Source organism: Phalaenopsis equestris, unplaced genomic scaffold (assembly GCF_001263595.1).
Source record: "Phalaenopsis equestris unplaced genomic scaffold, ASM126359v1 Scaffold000113, whole genome shotgun sequence".
Taxonomy (NCBI): Eukaryota; Viridiplantae; Streptophyta; class Magnoliopsida; order Asparagales; family Orchidaceae; genus Phalaenopsis; species Phalaenopsis equestris.
This window is the reverse complement of record NW_018164555.1, coordinates 77,522-98,301: the sequence shown is the minus strand read 5'-3', so window position 1 is coordinate 98,301 and position 20,780 is coordinate 77,522. Positions and strand designations below refer to the sequence as shown.

At 33.3% G+C, this 20,780-nt stretch overlaps 1 protein-coding gene across 1 annotated transcript in view; it reads right to left on the bottom strand.

The window, feature by feature from the left end:
• Positions 1–19,633, bottom strand: part of LOC110020932 (protease Do-like 5, chloroplastic) — a 36,072-nt gene extending 16,439 nt beyond the window's left edge. The window contains exons 1-6 of the mRNA XM_020719236.1: positions 19,291–19,633; positions 4,457–4,627; positions 4,066–4,154; positions 3,669–3,771; positions 3,270–3,392; positions 2,211–2,298 (exon numbers count right to left, since the gene is read on the bottom strand). Coding sequence (XP_020574895.1) covers positions 2,211–2,298; positions 3,270–3,392; positions 3,669–3,771; positions 4,066–4,154; positions 4,457–4,627; positions 19,291–19,560 — 844 coding nt within the window. The 5' untranslated portion in view covers positions 19,561–19,633. The remainder of the gene's footprint in view (positions 1–2,210; positions 2,299–3,269; positions 3,393–3,668; positions 3,772–4,065; positions 4,155–4,456; positions 4,628–19,290) is intronic.
• Positions 19,634–20,780: the final 1,147 nt, after the last annotated feature.

The following is a 20,780-nucleotide window of genomic DNA, read 5'->3' as shown; positions in this document are numbered from 1 at the left end:
AATGATGGTAACCTCAAACGATAAGCAACTACTCCAATGTGTGTTATCACTTCATATAGTCCAAAGTATCACGGTGAAAGTTTCTCGCTCTTCCTAGCCAATGTCTTATGTCGATAAGGCTTCAGTTTCAAAAGGACCATGTCCCCTGATTCAAACTACACATTCTTCTATGCTCATCCGCTTTCTTCTTCATGATTTGTTGAGCTCTCAGCCCCTTACGCTCTGCTGGTATCCTATCCCTCTCCTCCAATTACTGATCGACGTTGGATACTGATGTGGTATTATGCCCGTAATGTATCAACTGAAGTGGATCCCGCTAGACAATATCTTAAAAGGAGTTGTTTGTAATGCGGAGTGGTATGAAGTATTATATCAATATTCGGCCTATATAATCCACTTAGGCCATAGCTTCGGTGTATCAAATACAAAACAATGCAAGTATGTTTCCACACTCGTGTTGAACACCTCCATCTGTCCATCGGTCAAGGGATGATATGCAATGCTTCTTTTAAGGATTGTCCCTTGCAACTGGAATATCTTCTTCCAGAAATGTGTGAGGAATACCTTGTGCCTATCTGATACAATCGATTCCGGCACCCCGTACAAACGGACCACTTTCCAAATAAACATCGCCGCAACCGAGAGTGCAATTTAGGGATGTCGTAAGTGAATGAAATATGCATAGTTACTTAGGCGATCCACGGCCACCATGATCATGGTGAACCCTTCGAACTGTGGAAACTTCTTGATAAAATTCATCGTCACTTCTTCCCAAGCCTTCCCCGATAATGTTGATGGTTGTAGTAACCCTCCTGGTGTTGTAGTCAAGTACTTGTGCCGCTGACACATATCACATTTTGCCACAATGTCCTCCACGTCTTTGTGCATCTCTACCCAATAAAGCTCTATTGCCAGACAACTGTAAGTCTTCTACACCCCTGAGTATCCTCCGATCGCACTGCTCCACACTCATCGTACCACCTTTTATAAAGTTGAATCCTAATTTATCGTTTTGTGAGCATGCCCCGAGAGTCGAAATTAAAAGAGGTGAGAGAGTAAGAACGCACAAAAAGTTTCCCCTCGGAAAGAGAGGAGAGAGCCTGCCTTTATTCCTCTTGGGACCGCCTATTTAAAGGGATCTAATTAGTACAATTAATAGAGATGAGAACCATTATGACAACATCTCATAAATAGAATCAGTGCGTATAATTTGAATTAATGGTTGTCATAATGTTGACAAAAATAACGATTTATAATGTCTTATAAGCTTGAATGTTGTCGGCTGGTTGGCGACCGATCGTGTCGATCGGCCGACTAGAATCTGTCTCTGTTAAGATGGGGTAATCGGTTGGTGTAAATAAGGTCGGTCGTTTTGACAAGAGGTCTGGCCGGTTGGTTTTGCAGAACTCGTCGCTTCGGTCAGGCGGTCGACTGATAGGTCGACCCATTTTGTTGGGCGAGCTGTGGCTTACTTGCTGCTTGGCTCAAGTCTCACAAGGCCAGTGTCTCGTCTGGTTGGTCGGTCTGTTGCCCTGCCTCTCGCAAGGACTTGAGTGGATCTTGTCGCTGCTTGTGCAAAGTATCCAAATAGACTCGTTGTCTGCTTGGCTCAAGTCTCACAAGGCCAGTGTCTCGTCTGTTTGGTCGGTCTGTTGCCCTGGTCGAATCTTCCCTCTCGCAAGGACTTGAGTGGATCTTGTCGCTGCTTGTGCAAAGTATCCAAATAGACTCGCTGTCAGGAAGATTTGCGTCTTACCCTTGGCGGATCTTATTGCTACTGAGTAAGGGACCATCTTCGAAGTTTTAACCTATTCAAAGTTAAGAAACGCAGATTCTCATGTTTGGCGTTGAATTGTCGATCAATCGTTTACTCTAGAGGGAAACTTCATATTCTCAGCCGTTTATTATCTTTGAAGTTTGTTCTAGTAGTTCTGATGGATATACTTATATTACTTACTTTTTAATAGTAAAATACATCTTTCCATGTACAAGTTTATAACACAAAAGTTTTATAAATGCAAATATAAAAGTTGAGATGTTAAATGTATAAAGAATTGTGTGGTACGTACAAAAATTTCTCAAAAAAAATAATTATGCTTCTTAAGTGGAATGAATTTTTGCTCACCAGGTAATATTTATCAGTTATAAAATACATGTAATTTTTATATTTTGCAAATTTATGGAGTAAATGAAATAAATTTGAAGATCACCAGCATTAATAGCTGCATCTGTTTGTATGGCTCCACGAATTGCTCCTCCATTTGGAGAAGGTATCTCCCTTCGTAGACCACTTACTACCTGTGAAAATGAATTATATATCTTAAAGCATAAACAATGCAAGTGTATTTCTATACTCTTTCGAATTATTGTGCTCACCTTTAAATTCATTGTAGCCAATACATTCTATGAATGAAATTTAGAGGTGGAAAAAAAAGACTCAACACAAAAACTCAACCTAAATCCGACTAAAAAAATTTGGGTTTGAGTTGACCCAATTATTTTTTAGATCAGGTTCAAGTCTAGAATCATAATCCATTTAATTTTTTTAGTTGGGTTCAACTAAACCAGCCAACTCAAAATTGATTCACCCGCTAGAAATTGACTCAAAATTTCACCCTAATAGCCGCTATGTCAAATTTAAATGAGTTATATGGCCGGGTTAGGGTTCATCAAGTTGAAAGTTAGTCGAGTTCAAGTTAGGCTTTCTGACCTGTTCAATATTCGGGTTGGGTTTGGGAGCGGTCATTTTCATTTCAAACTCGAAAAGGATTTGGCACCAAAATGAATTTAATAAGTACGATTATATTGAAAGGGATTTATAGATAGAAAATGCATTGATAAAGACAAGCTGATCAAATTGATGTAAGAGGATTCAGAAGGGAAATGAGTACGCTGAACATAACTTGGATAAAAACTACTTATGTGATCAAATTGGCAAGTAAAATGAGTAGACTAAAGATAAGTAGGATAAAATTTCCAGTAACAAATGTGCATGACATAAATTGAACACATCTAAAGAAAATGATTACCCCTGTTGTCAAAGTGTGCTCATATCCAAAAGGATTCCCAATGCATTGATAAAGACAAGCTGATCAAATTGATGTAAGAGGATTCAGAAGGGAAATGAGTACGCTGAACATAACTTGGATAAAAACTACTTATGTGATCAAATTGGCAAGTAAAATGAGTAGACTAAAGATAAGTAGGATAAAATTTCCAGTAACAAATGTGCATGACATAAATTGAACACATCTAAAGAAAATGATTACCCCTGTTGTCAAAGTGTGCTCATATCCAAAAGGATTCCCAATGGCAAAACAGCTCTGACCCACTCGCAGATCTTGCGACGTACCAATCTGTGCCGGTCTTAGCTTGTCCCTATCAATATCAATCTGCACCCTTATAAAAAGTAGTAAGCATTTGTAATATTGAAATTTTTATGAACTAAGATCAAAAAGTGAAGTAAGATGTACATACACATCACTCAATCCTATGTATTTACACATCTAACATCTAAGCTTCAATTTTTACATGCATAGCACCCTACTAATGCACTCAAAATGAAAATTTTGGGCGGTATAAATGTAAAAAAGCACAGTTTAGATGTAGATACATAGAAATTGGTCGGTATGCATGTAAATGCCCTAGAATTATATAAAGTTCAAAACCTTTAGAACAGCAAGATCATAAGAAGGATCAAAGCCCACAAGCCTTCCTTCCTTTGCAAAGGTTCTCCCATTTGAACCTTCAAGAAAAACTTGAAAAGAAAACCTATCATCATAACCACACAAATAAACCATTTGAACCCTAATGGCCTGTTTGGGATCACTTTTATTTTTTAATTTTCTGTTTATTTTGTTTTTTTAATGTATATTTTGATTTAAAACTGAACATATTTGACTGTTTGATTAAAGTATGATGATTTTTACAAATAATTAAAAGTTATTTTTGAGTGTTTTCAAAAACTTAGATAAAAAAAATAAAAACATTAAAAAAAACATCCTAAAAAACATGTTTTTAAAAACAAAAGAAAAACATAAAAAAAAGAAGAAATCCCAAACAAACCTTAAATAATAATCATTCTTACCAACCCCGCAACGATATCGACCAGTTGTATCTGTGGCCAATTTAGCTACAACATGATAATTTGTAACCTAAATCACCCAATAACAAGATACAAAATTAGAAATTTTACTCAAAATAAAAGACGGGATATTTAAATACACACCACCCAATTTCTATCTATTTACAGATCTAACACCTAAACTTTATTTTTTTTTTACATTTATACCACACAAATCATTCATATTACATAAAAAATAATGCTATTTAACTTTTTAAATTGAATCATCGTAAATTAAAGTTCGAGTGTTAGATATGTAAATACATAGGAATCGAGTGACAGTACATGGATATTCCAAAAAAAAAAAAAGAACGTGGGGAAACCAATTCTTACAATATGCCCAACTTCATCCCAAACGAACCCAGAGCCTGTTCCCTCGACCTTTGCATCTCCTAAATCCTCATCTTCTCCTTCAACCGAACCATTGATGTTGTTTCCCTTGTTCTTCCCAGCTTTCTCTTGCACCTCCAAATACTTTATGTAGACCACAGCAGGGGAGGACTCCTAAAGAAAAAGCCATCTACTTAAAGGATCCTCTTAAGGATGTGTTTGGTTTGAAATAATTATAAGAAAGGAAATGCAAGATAAGTCAAAATAGGACAAAACAAGAGAATCTAAAATTTTGATTGGACAAAATTTTTTGCGAAAAAGGTACAGAGTGATATCAAGCCCCCATCCAATCATTGACCTTCTATTTGTAGGTGTGGTACAACGTCTGTAGCATAGAAAGGGATGCATGATAAATTTATAAGAAAACTACTTGAAAAAGACTCAGCATATCTGGGTATGTCACAACTAATTCATGTTGAGTGCTACCGAATTGATAATGAGAACCCATATGTAAATTTCGAAGAGTATTTCGAGTGCTACCGAATTGATATATCTAATACTGCTAATGAGAACCCATATGTAAATTTCGAAGAGTATTTTGAGACGAGGAACCAGGTTCTTCTGATGAATAGACTAGGCACCCTTAGTAACAAATTCAAAAATACAATAGTCAGAACCCGATAAGGCGAGCTGATGAAATCCAAACCTAAGGCAAATTGAGGCCTTTAGTTGAGTACCAAGTTAATTCACAGTTATAATTTATTGAACTAGGTTCAGGATATGCAAATACTTGATCAATCTAAATTAAATGGATGTGGGTGTACATTCAGTTCCCTAATTCACATGTCCATTCTAGACAGCAAAGAAGATTAGGAGAATGAATTTTGACAACCCAATTTCTCATGAGTAATATGTATTTGGTTCAAATGCTAACTTTTCCAAAGGTTTATCAATGATATGTAGCAAACGCATCATCAACTCAAACCTCTAAAAATAAATATTGAGTTCTTTGTAAAGGTATACGTTGATTGTCTTTTGATCACACAGGTCTTTTACTTGTTCATCTTTAACTGTTGAGATCTTTGTAAGATGGACAAAAATCTAAGGAATCCAAGGAATGCAAACAGTCTGAGAGAATCTTAATTTGTAGGGCTTCCGTGATTGAAGAATGTGTACTTGGAAGAAACAAAAAGTGGTAAAAAATAAGTCGGTTTCAAAGGAGGTTCGTCAGTCAGAGAAACGACAACTATTATCTTAAAAGTTATTGTTGAGGCAAGTTTTCCTGTTGTGTGTTGTGTTTGTGGACACAAAGCACCAGCAAGCCAACTGAGAGGGGGCGCTTTTGCCCCCATTTGGGCGCTGAAGAATCCATGGTATGGGCATTGTCTGTGAAGGGTGCGCTTTTGCGCCCATGTTTGGGCGCAAACAAAGAAGCTGGCTCTTTTGCGCCGGGCTTGGGTGCTCAAGCACCTAAATAACTGGGCGCGGCTTTGTTGCTTCCCAAGAGACGGGCACTTTTGCATCGGGTCCGGGTGTTTTTTGCACCCGGTGCAGTTACCACGATTTTTTGGTTTTAAAAGCAGAAATTTGAACGGCGTAATGTGTGTGTTGGTGTAGGTTTTCCTTTGGTGTTCTTTAGCAAATTCCCGGTGAAGAAGAAAAAAAGTTGGAGAGAAGAATTTATGGGATTTTGGCGTGTGCTTTTTGCGTCGGATCGAAGAAGAAATATTGTGGAGCATGTCCTATAAGTTTCCTTATGTTTAGAGAGGAAACTGGTGTGAGTTCACTGTAAAGACTCTCTGAATTTTCATAGTGAATTTCTTAGTGGTGTGGCTCCGTGGTTTTTTCCCGTTCTCAGATTTTTCCATGCAAAATTCTCGTATACTTTTTCGGTTGCTTTGATTGTGTTTTATGTTCAATTTTTGTTTGATTTTTTCAGATTGGAGTGATCCTGTTATTCCATTGTGTGGTTTAATTTCTAATTGATCCCAAGCCACTGTAAAGTTGAGAGTTGTTTGGTATATTTCCTATCATTGTGAGCATAGAAGCAGTTATTGTTAGAAGCTTTAGCCCCTCAACAATCATTATAGAAGATTTCACTTATTTTAAACTTGCAATAGAAGTGAGAGTTTTCTTCTGAGAGGTGGATAAGAAGCAATTTTAAATCTTCAAGGTCTTCCTTAGTAGCTAAGTTAAACAAATTTCAGGAAGTAGAAATCAAACCTCCTTAAATTAAGCTAGTGGCTTACAAGTAGGTTATCAATTTTGAAAGATCAATCAAGAAGATCTCCCCATTGGGTCTAAAACAACTTCTACACAGAAAAGGACATCCAAAGAGGTAATCAGTAGTGTAGATATCACAATAAAAAAGATAGTCTAGGAAGGATCTTTCCAATCAATACAACTGAGGTTTTCAAGGAGGGAATCCTTGATGAGAAGGTTACTGGCGATGGTAGTGAAAGGAATTATGCTCCATAAGTTGCAAAGTTTGGTGATAAAGAGAGCCCTAAGGATTTTGCTGAAAGAGTGGGTTCTGAGCAACAGATCCTATGACAAGATCTTCTATAAAAGCCAAAGATGAGGATCCTAGAGGAAAAATTTGAAGAATTGCTTATAGAGATTGTCTTAATGAAGAAGAGAACAACTCTTCAAACCATGTTTGATTCACAACTAAAGATGGGCAAATTAAGATTGGAGTGTTGAAGTAATTGCCCTGTCATTCTTCCTGACAAGTTTAAAGGAAAATTAAGGCAAATTCGATAAGATGAATTAAAGGCTTATTGTAATGAAATTTTTTTTGCAACTTCAATGGTGAATTAATTTTTTGTTGGTGTTGAGTTATATTATGCTAATTACTCTCAAGCGGCAAGAAATGTTACAAGATCGTACCAGACCAAATCCCAGTAGCTAATTAGGTTGTGTTGGTTTATAGTTGTATGGTGATTTCAATAATGCACTGTTTGTTTGAGTCGTCCTAGAAATTGATGTTTTGATTTACCCCGCATTGTGAGAAAAATTATGTTTTTCATTCTCTTTTATTTTTCCTTAAGAATTAGTGTGTGATAGAACTTCTTGCATGATGAAATAAGAGATTATTGTCAAGCATGCTTGTAATTTTGATTTAAGTTTAGATTTATTCCTTATATTGGCTTTGCTTGTGCCTTGAAATTTGTATGTATGAAGTCAGGCATTATTATGAAGTTGATAATCGCCATGATTTGGATTTTGCCACAGGTTAAACTTCACTTATTTAAATTAAGGTTTATAATAGAGTTTGTAAACAGCCAAGAAGTTGGTCCAAGTTCAACCTTCATTGGAAGTTAGTTCTCACTAACGTTAAGCAAGTCAAAGGCAGTTCGTTTATTGCATTTCTGGAGTTATCATATAATGATTGCAATAATATCATGAAGATAACTTGATTTGATATATATTATGCTGAAATTTATACGTCGAGTGACTTGAGGCAATTAAGATAGCCACAATTCAGTCCATAAATAACCCTTTATTTTACAATTTCTCTTCATTATGATCACAAGTCCTCTGATTCTTCTGTTCTTCCTGTGTTTTCTTGTGTAATTAATATTGGTGCTAAAGCTATACAGATGGAGAGTTTCTTAACTCTCTTTCCAAAAAATCAATTCCACCTTAATTTTTAACCTCCATCATTCTCTAAAATTGTCAAAATCTTCAACTATTACGGAATCATCATGAGTCAAGTGACTCAAAATACTTTCATGAGTATCTTATCTTTCTGTCTCTGAGAATAAAAGGCAAAATAAAGCATCAATTAATTTTGTTAAGGAAATTTCCATTTCTTCAAATTACATTAAGATCATCGGGTTAGAAAATAAAATAAGGTTTAGATGAAAAAATTTTCATGGTTAACTCGAGCAAGGGGTAGCTGAGTAAGACTTTGCTACAAAGATTTTCAAGTGTAAGCTTCTTCCACCCCATCTCCTGATACTTGGACTACCAAAACTATACCACCAAGAAGATGATTAATGTAACAATAAACATCAATCATGAGAAACAAAATTTGTATTTTAAATTTGTAATTGAATTTTCTATTTAGCTTTATGTAATTCTTTTTAACTCAATATACCTTCTTTATATTGCCTGACTCAAAATTCCTCATGACATTTCATTCGATGTTGTTGTGGGTCTTGGATGGATGTGCCTCAGGAAGACTTTTTTGACAATGTTAAGAGGTTGAAAGAAAAAGCACCAAAATTATTTGGGTGCTTTTCCTGACCAAAAACTTCAAACCATATCTCGTAACCCTCCCTTATAACCTCCTCCAACGGAATCTATGCCTTAAGAACTCTCCAAGCCAAAACCCTAGAGGTAAAATTCTGAGCATAAAATTTCCCCATTCACTTATGGGTCTTCCACACATCCTTAGCCACCCACCAGAACAACAATCAAAAGCCTTGAATCCCCACCTCTGAGGCTAGGTTAACATTGATATTAGAGTCAAAACCTTGACTCTAGTAATTTCAACATAAGGATCTTTTAGAACTTCAACCTTTGACATATATGCAATTAGTAGATCAAGCATCACTAAAGAATAATCATTTATCTTAGGCTTAACTAATTTCTTTTGTTTGTAAAAAAAAAAGTATTATATGTTTGGTGGCAAACCTATGATATTATGTATTATCTCTAATTAGTTGCCTTCACCAACAAGAAATCCTTTTTTTATATGTAAGAACCTATCCTCTTGCCCTGTATTGTGCAAGAAATCTTTTGTAAGAGATTAATCCACACACAAATCAACAACCCTTGAGTAGTGCTTTGCATGTGGAACACTCCCTTATAAAGAATTTCACTCGATATAGGTAGAGTCAAGAAATGTAAGCTCTTACTTCAAAAGAGGCTAAGCTTGTAGGCGGAGGAAACTAGTCTTAGCCAAAACACAATAGGCCAAAGGATGGGAGTCAGCCAAGGGCTTTAGGTTAGACCAACCCTATGACTATCCCTTAGAATTTTACCTTTAGAGTTGTGAAAATGAGGGGGATTTAGAGTATGGATCCTCTTGAAAGTTGTAAGGGAATGTTAAGGTATGTCATCTAATACTTTTGCTCCAACAAATTTTGGAATTTTTAGTGGAGGGCTAAACTTAGGTCAAAGTGTTCATTTCGAGCTGGTTTTGATCTAGACTTGGAATATTGGTTTGGAGCTTGGGCCTGATGGTGACTTTGAGAGCTAGAGAGATTTTGAGAGCCTAAAGGATGTGTGAAGATCTAGTTTAACAATATTGGTGATCTAAAGAGTTTAGAGGGCGGTGAAGAAGAATAGCTAAACTAAATTAAGAATGTCGCAGTTTTGGTCGACCACTTGCAAGGGCTTTAAGCTCTTGTTGTTTGAGATAAGAAAAACTTATCGAAAGAGACAACATATCTTGGGAGAGAGGAGTAAAAGAGGTTGATATAAAAATCAATAAAAGATAAGGGTGTTACCTAAATCTTCCATCAACAACATCTCAAAGTGATCGACCACCAAATACACAACCTATGGAGGTTGACCACCAAGCATATGACACTAGAAATTTTAATATCGACATTTTTTTCAATCATCAAAAGATGATTTTCATTCATGAAAGTAAAGAAAAGCATTAAATCAAGCCTTGAGAAAAAAAGCAATGTGCGGGGAGAAAATTCAAAACAAAAGCAAGAAAGGAGAGTGAAGCCGCACCAATTTTAACTCCAATCAAGTAGTGATCATCCACCTACCATCAAACAAAGCTAAGGCATATAAAGTAGAGGAAAATTAGTAAAATAAAATTCTTCTGAAAAAGAAGATTAAAAATTATAATTTTGACTTATTAAATTTATTATTTGATTTTTAAAATTTTAATCATGTACACAATTCCAAACACTGTAAAATTTGAAGTTATTCAATTTTTCATGTAAGATGAATCTCTTTTAGCCCTTTTATGCAATGGATATGATGAGATTTTATGTGGGATTTGATTGGTTTTTTTCTATTTTGAGCGAGGGGATAAAATGGAATTCAATGGAAGTAATTTGGAGCTAAAGATACTTTTGAAAGGTGGAAATTTAAATTTAGCTAAGATCTGATAAAAACATTGGGGTTGTTATATTTTACTTATGACTCACATTTATTTTAATAGCTTATGACATTTATTTTGATAACTTAAGTTATTTATTTTTTTAACCCATAACTTATGTCATAAATTATAATAACTTATGATATTTATTTTGATAACTTAAGTTATTTATTTTTTTAACCCATAACTTATGTCATAAACTTATGACAACTTATGATAACTTATGATAACTTATGATATTTATTTTGATAACTTAAGTTATTTATTTTTTTAACTCGAATCTTATGTCATAACTTATAACAACTTATGATATTTATTTTGATAACTCAAATTATTAATTATCTTAACTCATAACTTATGATAACCTATGATATTAATTTTATAACTCATGTAATCCCTAAAATGAATAAGGGTTACTAACTTATGTCATTAATTTTAATAATAAAAAATCAATTAATTTATTAAATTATCATAAATCATATTGGTTTGTAACCCATTGAAGGATGATGGTTAAATAGAGCATAATTTAGAGAATGAATCTTCTCTCTTCCGAACACACCCCGTACATTTCCCTTAATCAGAAAGTACATAAAGTTTCAAGGGATTAGAGAGAGAAACTTCATCTCTTCAAGATCAAATTTCTTCAAGATCAAATTTCTTCATTATGAATACATATATGTGTTACTTTATTATAGATATGTAAAAATCATGAATTTAAAAGATCTTGACTATTATATATTTTTTGAATTTGTGTCATAAAGTTCAAACATGAATTTCTAACATGTGGTATTAGAGACTTGATTACTAAATTTATGATTTTTCATATAATTTTATTTATGTTAATTATATTAAATTTTTGCTGTGAATTAGATCTTGAATTAGATCACTAATATTAAAGTAAATTGATGAGATTGAAATTATTATTTATTTCATGTCTATGTTATGTTTAATTTGTTAGTCGCCAAAGTGACTAAAATAATAAGTTTAATAGACGTCAAATTAAATAAATTCAATTACTCACGAGTAAGTGATGTTTGTTATGAAATAATTTAATATTTCATTACAAAAATATTAAAATTCATTGATTATAAAATATTTCTAGATCGCCCAAAAGTTAATCATTTGTTTTATAATTTTTGAATATAATTGTAGTCAATTTATATACTTAGTTAAGATATGTTTATATATCGAAAGATAATAGGCATGTCTAACTTGAGTATAAACAATTACCAATTATATTAAATTTAAGTCAAATATCAATTATGTTTATTATTGTGTATTGTTATATCACTGAAAGGAGATTTCAATACACTATTATTATTATGATTATTATTTTAATCTTATTTTATATGAATATCTATGTAAGTTTAATGTTCGATGCATTAATGTACGAGCATGTTTTATTTATTTACAGTAACTACTCATGTTTATCTTCATTCGCAAGCTATATATGTTCAAACTTTCAATGAGATTAATTTCTCTGAATATCGTGAGCAAGTCTAGTTTCACTTTGGTGTTCTGGATCTTGATTTAGCACTCACGACTGAGAAACCTCCTACTGCTCTTACTGATTCTAGCAGTGCTAAACAAACATCTTTCTATAAAGTTCGGGATCTTGAAATATCTTTCTATAAATCTTGGAAAAAATCAAACATATTAAACTTAATGTTTATGTGAATGACTGTAGCAAACAACATAAATTGTATATTTTCTAACGCTGAAAGTGCTAAGAAGTTTATGAAATTTCCTGAGAATTGTTTTTAGTCTGACTCTGCTGATAAGTCTCTTGCTGTGACACTATTGAGTACATTAACCAACATGAAATTTGATGGTTCTCGTACTATGCATGAGCATGTCGTTGAAATGACGAAAATAGCAGCAAGACTTAAGACCCTGGGAATAGAAGTGAATGAAAATTTCTTTGTGCAATTTATCATTAACTCTTTGCATCCTGAGTATGATCCATTTCACATGAACTACAACACTATGAAAGATAAGTGAAATGTGAATGAACTACAATGTATGCTCATTCTCAATGTATGCTCATTCAAGAGGAAACAAGACTTAAGAAATGAACAAATCACTCCATTAATCTCATGGGTCATCAAAAAATAGTTGTAAAGAAACCTGGAAAGAAAAATGAAAATGACAAGCAAGGACCACTAAAGATTAATGTGTTATCTGCCCCAATTCACAAAGAGCAACATAAAGGAATTAAGTGTCACTTTTGCAGAAAGTCAGGACACTATCAAAATGAGTGTTAAAAGCGCAAAGACTGGTTCGAAAAGAAAGGTAAACCTTGTGTTTTTGTATGTTTCGAATCAAATTTGACAGAATTTTCTTATAATACCTTGTCGATTGATTCTGGTTGTACTACTCATGTTTCTAACACGATGCAGAGATTTCTTACAACCCAAATGAAAAGTTTATCTTCATGAGAAACCGAGTCAAAGCGTTAGTTAAAGTCATTGGAGCATATCGGTTGATTGTAGATATTGAATATCATTTAGACATTTTTCAAACACTTTATGTCTCTTCTGTTTCTCGTAATTTGATTTCGTTGTCTAAACTTGATTCTATTGGATACTACTTTAAATTACTTTAAATTTGAAAATGATTGTTTCAGTTTATTTAAACACAATCATCTCATAGGTTCTGGTATTCTTTATGATGACCTATATAAGCTTAAACTTGATAATATTTTCTCTGTGAGTTTGATGACTTTGCATCATAATATTGGTACTAAATGTGGTTTTATGAATGAAAGTTCAATTTATTTGTGACATAATTTATTTGTGACATTTGTGACATAAACGTTTGGGTCATATATCCAAAGAAAGAATTGAAAGATTAGTAAAGAATGAAATCCTTAATAAATTGGATTTTACTGATCTTGGCATTTGTGTGAGACTTTGATGACTTTGCATCATAATATTGATACTAAATGTGATTTTATGAATGAAAGTTCGACTTATTTGTGACATAAACGTTTGGGTCATATATTCAAAGAAAAAATTGAAAGATTAGTAAAGAATGAAATCCTTAATGAATTGGATTTAACTGATCTTGGCATTTGTGTAAATTGTATTAAAGGAAAACGCACAAATCACACACTTAAGAAAGCATCCACAAGAAGCACACAGCTCATTGAAATTATACACACTGATATTTATGGACATTTTCATGTTTCATCTTTTGGTGGAGAGAAATATTTTATCACCTTTATTGATGATTTTTCACGTTATGGGTATGTCTACTTATTGCATAAAAAATCTCAAGCTATCAAGCTTCAAGCTATAGATGTCTTAAAAGTGTATATAACTAAGGTTGAGAGACAATTAGACAGAAAAATGAAAAATATCAGGTCTGATAGAGGTGGTGAATATTATGAAATTTACAATGAATCTGGACAATGTCCAGGTCCATTTGCTAAATTTCTTCAAACTAATGGCATATGTGCTCAATACACTATGCCAGGAACACCACAACAAAATGATATTGCAGAAAGACGAAATCATACTCTAATGGAAATGGTTAGAGCATGATGAGTAATTCTTCTTTACCCTCATCATTGAGAATGCATGCTTTAAAGACCGCTGCATATTTGTTAAACATGATTCCTAGTAAGGCAGTTCCAAAGACTCCTTTTGAACTATGGACAGGAAGAAAATCTAGTTTAAGGCACATGTGTATTTGGGTTGCCTGACGGAAATAAGGTTATATAATCCACATGAAAAGAAACTGGACTCAAGAACAATCGGTGGGTTTAAAAATCTAAAGGGTATAGATTTTATTGTCCTAATCACAGTACAAGAATTATTTAAGCTGGAAATGCGAAGTTCATTGAAAATGGTGAAGTTAGTGGGAGTTTGGAACCACATAAAGTGGAGATCCAAGAAATTAGGGTTCAAGTTCCTTTACCTAAAATTTCTTCTAAAGTTGTTATTCTTACAGTTGTTGAATAGTTTGACAACTTACAAGAACAACAAATATATGGCCAAATACCCCACAATGAAACTGTCACTAATGAACCTGCATTAGATGAGCCACAAGAAGTAATCCTAGAAAGTCTCAACGACAAAAACGATCTGTTATTTCCAAGCCACAAGAAGTAATACCTAAAAAGTCTCAACGACAAAAACGATCTGTTATTTCCAATGATTATGTAGTTTATCTACACGAATCTGAATTTGACTTAGGAGTAAATGAAGATCCAGTTTCATTTTCACAAGCCATAAAAAGTGCAAATTCTTCTAAATGGTTAGATGCAATGAAATGAGTTGAAATCGATGGATCACAACAAAATCTGGGATATTGTTGAATTGTCTGAAGGTTGTAAAAGAGTCGGGTAGAAATGAGTCTTTAAGACTAAGCGCAACTCGAATGCCAATATTGAACGATATAAATCCAGACTTGTTGTCAAAAGTTTCACTCAAAAAGATGACATCAACTATAAAGAAACATTTTATCTGGTTTCTAAGAAAGATTAATTTAGAGTTATCATGACACTAATAGCTCATTATGATTTGGAGTTACACCCAATGGATGTGAAAGTTGTCTTTCTGAATGAGAATTTGGATGAAGAGGTCTACATGAGTCAACCTGAAAGATTTTTGGTTGAAGAAAATGAACACATAATGTGTAAACTTAAGAAATCAATATACGGACTTAAGCAAACTTCCCGATAATGGTATCTTAAGTTCAATGATACAATCACGTCCTTTGGATTTAAAGAAAATACTGTTGATCGGTGTATATATCTAAAAGTCAGTGGGAGCAAAATCATATTTCTCATTCTGTATGTTGATGACATCTTGCTGGCTACTAATGATCTTAGCTTATTATATGAAACCAAGAATATTCTCTTTAAGAACTTTGAAATGAAAGATATGAGTGAGATATCTTATATATTTGAAATTGAAATATTTAGTGATAGATCACAAGGTTTGTTAGGGTTGTCTCAGAAAACATATATTGAAAGAGTTCTTAAGAGATTCAATATGGAATGGTGCTCAGCAAGTGTTGCTCCAATTCAAAAAAGAGATAAATTCAGTCTTATGCAATGACCAAAGAATGATTTAGAACGTAAACAAATAGAAGAAATTATTTATGCATCTATTGTTGGAAGCTTAATGTATGCTCAGACTTGTATCAAACCAGACATTAACTTTGTTATCGGGATGCTGGACAGATATCAAAGTGATCCAGGAATAGATCATTGGAAAGTTGTAAGGAAAGTTCTGAGGTATCTACAAGAAATAAAGAATCACATGCTCACTTATAGAAGATCGAAAGATCTTGAAGTGATAGAATATTCAGATTCAGATTTTGTTGGATGTGTTGATACCAGAAAATCTCCTTTTGGTTGAAGGAGCAATCTCATTGAAAAGTGCGAAGCAGACTATCACAATTGTTTACACTATGGAAGCCGAATTTGTGGCTTGCTTTGAAGCTACAATTTAGAGTTTATGGCTGCGAAATTTTATTTCAGGACTCGAAATTGTCAACAGTATTGTCAAGCCGCTGAAAATTTATTGTGATAACTCCGCAGTAGTCTTCTTTTCCAAAAATGACAAGTATTCCAAAGCTAAATACATGAAATTAAAATACCTTGTCGTTAAGGAAGAAGTTCAGAAATATAGGGTGTCAATTGAGCATATTAGCATCAATCTCATGATTGCAGATCCTTTGACAAAAGAGTTGTCACCGAAGACATTTAATTTACATGTCGTGAGAATGGACATTACCAAAACCCTTTATTAGTTTTATGCTCTTTATAGTTTGACACTTTGGGTCCAATTTTTCTTGTTTTTGATATTTATAAATCTTGTTTTTATCGTTAGTGTATACTTTATGTTGCACGATATTCAACAAAATTTATCTTTTAATAGACATTATGGGACTATGATGTTAATTCTCATTATGCTAAGTATGTAATCGATATTGTGATACATGGAAAAGAATGTGTCGATAAATTGATGCACAACCACCATAATTCATATTAAGTTTATACTTGTTAAATAATTTATGATTTAGTCAATATAAAAAATAATTTATCTTACATTTTGTGCAGTATGTTATGCACTATTAAAATTAAGTGAGCTAAGTAGAATAATGTTATATTTTACTTATGACTCACATTTATTTTAATAACTTATGACATTTATTTTGATAACTTAAGTTATTTATTTTCTTAACCTATAACTTATGTCATAAATTATGACAACTTATGATATTTATTTTGATAACTTAAGTTATTATGACAACTTATGATATTTATTTTAATAACTTAAGTTATGTATTTTCTTAACTCATAATTTATGTCATGACATATGACAACTTATGATATTTATTTTGACAACTTAAGTTATTATCTTAACTCATAACTTATGATAACTTATGATATTAATTTTACAGCTCATGTAATCTCTAAAATGAATAAGGGTTACTAACTTATGTTATTGATTTTAATAATAATAAATCAATTAATTTATTAAATCATCATAAATCCTATTGGTTTGTAACCCTCTTGATAGATGGTGGTTAAATAGAGCATGATTTAAAGAATGAGTTATCTCTCTTCCCAACACACCTCATACATTTCCCTCCATAAGAAAGTACAGAAAGTTTCAAGAGAATAGAGAGAGAAACTTCATCTCTTCAAAATCAAATTTCTTCATCATGAATACAGGTATGTGTTACTTTATGATAGATATGTAAAAATCATTTAAAAGATCTTTCTTGGCTATTATGTATTTTTTGAATTTGTGTCATAAAATTCAACCATGAATTTCTAACAGGGGTCTCGGATGATTTTAAGTGGTTAATTTTGTTCAAAGCTTAAAAGAGATTTATATGAGATTGGATGAGTGAAAATCTAAAATTGTTTTGGGTGGTTGTAAGGATATTTTGGTGTGGACAGTGAAAGGATGGTTGGTTAGATGAGTTTGAATTTAAGTGTCTTACGTGTTTTAATAATAACTTAATGTAGGAGCATAATAACTTAGAGAAAAGCTCCATACAACTCAAAGAAGAGGTTCGAACAAGAAATACAGAAAGAAAATGTACAAATAAAAAAAATAACAATTTTTAAACCTCTTACCAAGGTCATCAAAGCAAAGATAAGAAGTTAAACCATTAAGTATTTCCTAAGAAAAAAGAAAAGTCATGTACAAGCAAATTTTATTTCACTTCAAAGCTATTTTTTATAGATTTATGAAATTAATGAGCATTATAAATTAGAATAAGATAAGAGAAATAAAAGAACAATCAAATTACAATGAATGCACTTTAGCCATTAATTTAACTTTATAACTCCATTTAATTTCATTAAATGAAATTTTTGGAAGATGTAACAACAATCTAAACGCCTCAAAAGGTAGTTGGTTATTTTTCTTTTGACTTGGACTTTGATGACTTGATAAGTTCTACTGGAAATAATAATGTGACATTGCAAACCACACTCTCATAATGTTTCATAGCGGACCTCATTTGGATAAAAGTTCTAGCTCATATTATATTTTTTTATATTTGGCATTCTTACCTTGCAAATAACATTCTCCTTGAGTTCAAATGAAAATAGTATAAGCAAAAAATAAATACAATAAAATATAACAGAATCAATGCCTACTAAGAGTCATGGATTTGATTATTGTTCTAACTTGAACCTATCTTGCCTCACCCTTGACCATAATCTTACGATAGAGTCATCATAGTCCTTGCTCTCATCTTAAATCTTTAATCTATGGTAGTGGGGTCTTAATAATTTCTCACTTGATATTCTGCAATAGACCTTTCCATGATTTCTACTAAAAAGGTGTTGACGGATTGCACCTTGTGCTTTCTCGATTGGTGATGAAGAGGAGTCTCTGTGATACTATCCTTTACAAGATACAAATCATCATTAAAAGAAGCCAGTGCAGTAACTCTGGATTAGAATGATAATGTAAAAAAGGAGAGGAGGCTGAGCCACATGATTAAAGAGACTGTGCTTGAGGTCAATCTATAGTAATTGTTTGAAGATTTTATGGACCATCTTGCTCATGTAATCCTACATATGCTAAAGTTGGTCATAAGTGCAGTAACCAATGGAATTGTTGCTCCATAGCAATCCTTCCTCAGGGCACTCCATGGTCTAATCCTTAGACATTGATCCATGTATACTGCCCATCTTGTCAATAAAGTGACATCAAGACCCTGTCACAAATTTGTATCATGCCCGAGAAGAGAGCAAGAGAAAGAGAGATCTCGGTTTAAAGATTCTCTAGAATTTATTTAGGTTCATAGAGGCCTTGATTGACCCCTTAAAGCACTGGAAGAGAGAATAAAACCTATCTAAATGAAGGTAGAAAGAAGTTAAAGCTTTGATAAGACAAAATTTTGGCCAACAAATACAGAATGGTGTCCTAGTCCAAAAGAATTGAGTGTTACATATATGCCAATCTTCCAAAAAAAAAAAAGAAGAAATTTGTTTTGCCTTAATGAAAAAAGAAGTGATTTCATTTGTGGTTGAGGAATTGAATTCTATTTCTTGGAAGAGCCAAGCAGTACATTCATGTTCCAATAGCTTACTAATGTTCCCCCACGGCAGGGAATTAAAAATAAAAAATGCATTTTTTTTTGCATTAATTACATCATAGCCAAACGCTCAATATAAGTAAAATATATGCACATCACCCATCTCCTTCAAACTTAAGGAGGAAGAGTGGGGGTGGGAGAGAGAGAGAGAGAGAGAGAGAGAGAGAGAGAGGGGAGGAGAGTGGGTTACCTGAAAGATCCGTACAACTCTTTCCTCTTCTTCTTGGGGTTCGTCTTTCTCTAGGGCTTTTGCGAAGTGGGACTGGGCGAGGAATTGGAGCAGAGAAGAGGTGAGAGAAGAAGCAAGGAAAAGAGCTGCTCTTCTAGTGGGAAGAGTAAAGTTGAAGTTTTTGATGGTGGGAGGAGAAGAAGAGGAGATGGAGCAAAGAACCGGTGACGTCTTTGGTATTCCCGTTGCAGTGGCTTGAGGAGAGGCAGAGAATCGGAAAGAAGCGAGCATCGCTACTCCCTTCAGACTCCGCTTTGGTTGCAGCTGAACCCGGTTTTCTCCGCTATTTGCTCTGCCGCGTTTGAGCAGAGTACAGATATTGTTATTAATTTAATATTACTATATTATTTTTTTATTTTTAAAAATTTAAACGTTAAAATCTTAATCGTAACTAAGTTAAAATTAAGGGGTATATATATATATATATATGTATATAGTATTTTATCATGTTGTGTTTATTTTGGCATAATTTCATGCAAGCTTGAAGCTCAAATGCAGGGGTAAGAGCTGATTACATGCAAGCCCAAAGCTCCACCAGGTTCCTGAGCAAGCACTTCTCATTTAGACAGAAGGGACAAAGGAGGTCTAGATTGCTCTAAAGTTCAGCACCACACACCATTTTGCCATAGTTGGCCATCGGAGTTCGCCGGAGTATGGGAGAGTGAGGGGAGTAATGCAGAGAGTTTGACTGAGAGCAGGAGCACGAGAAAAGCTTCAATTTGAGAGAGAGAGAGAGAGTGGATGGTGAGGGGAATTTGAATTCCCCAAACCTCTAATGGTCTCTGTGGTATGAAGGTCAATCTTTCTTTCTTTAATCATAGAAACATAAAGATGTTATTCCATCTTCATATAAATATGGCCTCAACTTCTTATCTCACTCATCCAACATATCCTTAAGTGACTATGAATGATTTTATAATAAAAGGAAAGTATGGAACTTTTCTCTTTTCAAGTTATTTGAGTTGGTTGATATGCAAACTAGCTTATAATCCATAGTTGGTTAATGAAAACATTCAACACATGTAGGAATAATGGTGAGCTCTAACTTCTCATTCCTAAACAAAAATTACAAATATTAGAAAAACATGAGCACTTTAAGGGAATACAGTGTATCGAATGAAGAAATACAACTTGCCAATGTTACAAATAACATGTAGTGAGGTCAAATATATTCGAGTGCAAGTAAATCACATGTAAATTAAAAGTTATAAAGATTTTTCAAGAGAAATAAAAATTACAACTTTGTTGTTATGGGTAAACTTAAAGAATTATCATTTAGGAAAAATTAGAAGAATTATCTTTTATCAAATTTTCAGAAACCTGAAAGAATTATAGAAATCCAAAATTAGTTTCATTACTAAATGGTTTCTCATACTATGGTATACTTCGGAGGTTTTGAAGTCGGTGGGGTTAGTGATTGACATTCCTCAACCTTTCACATTTCTTATGGT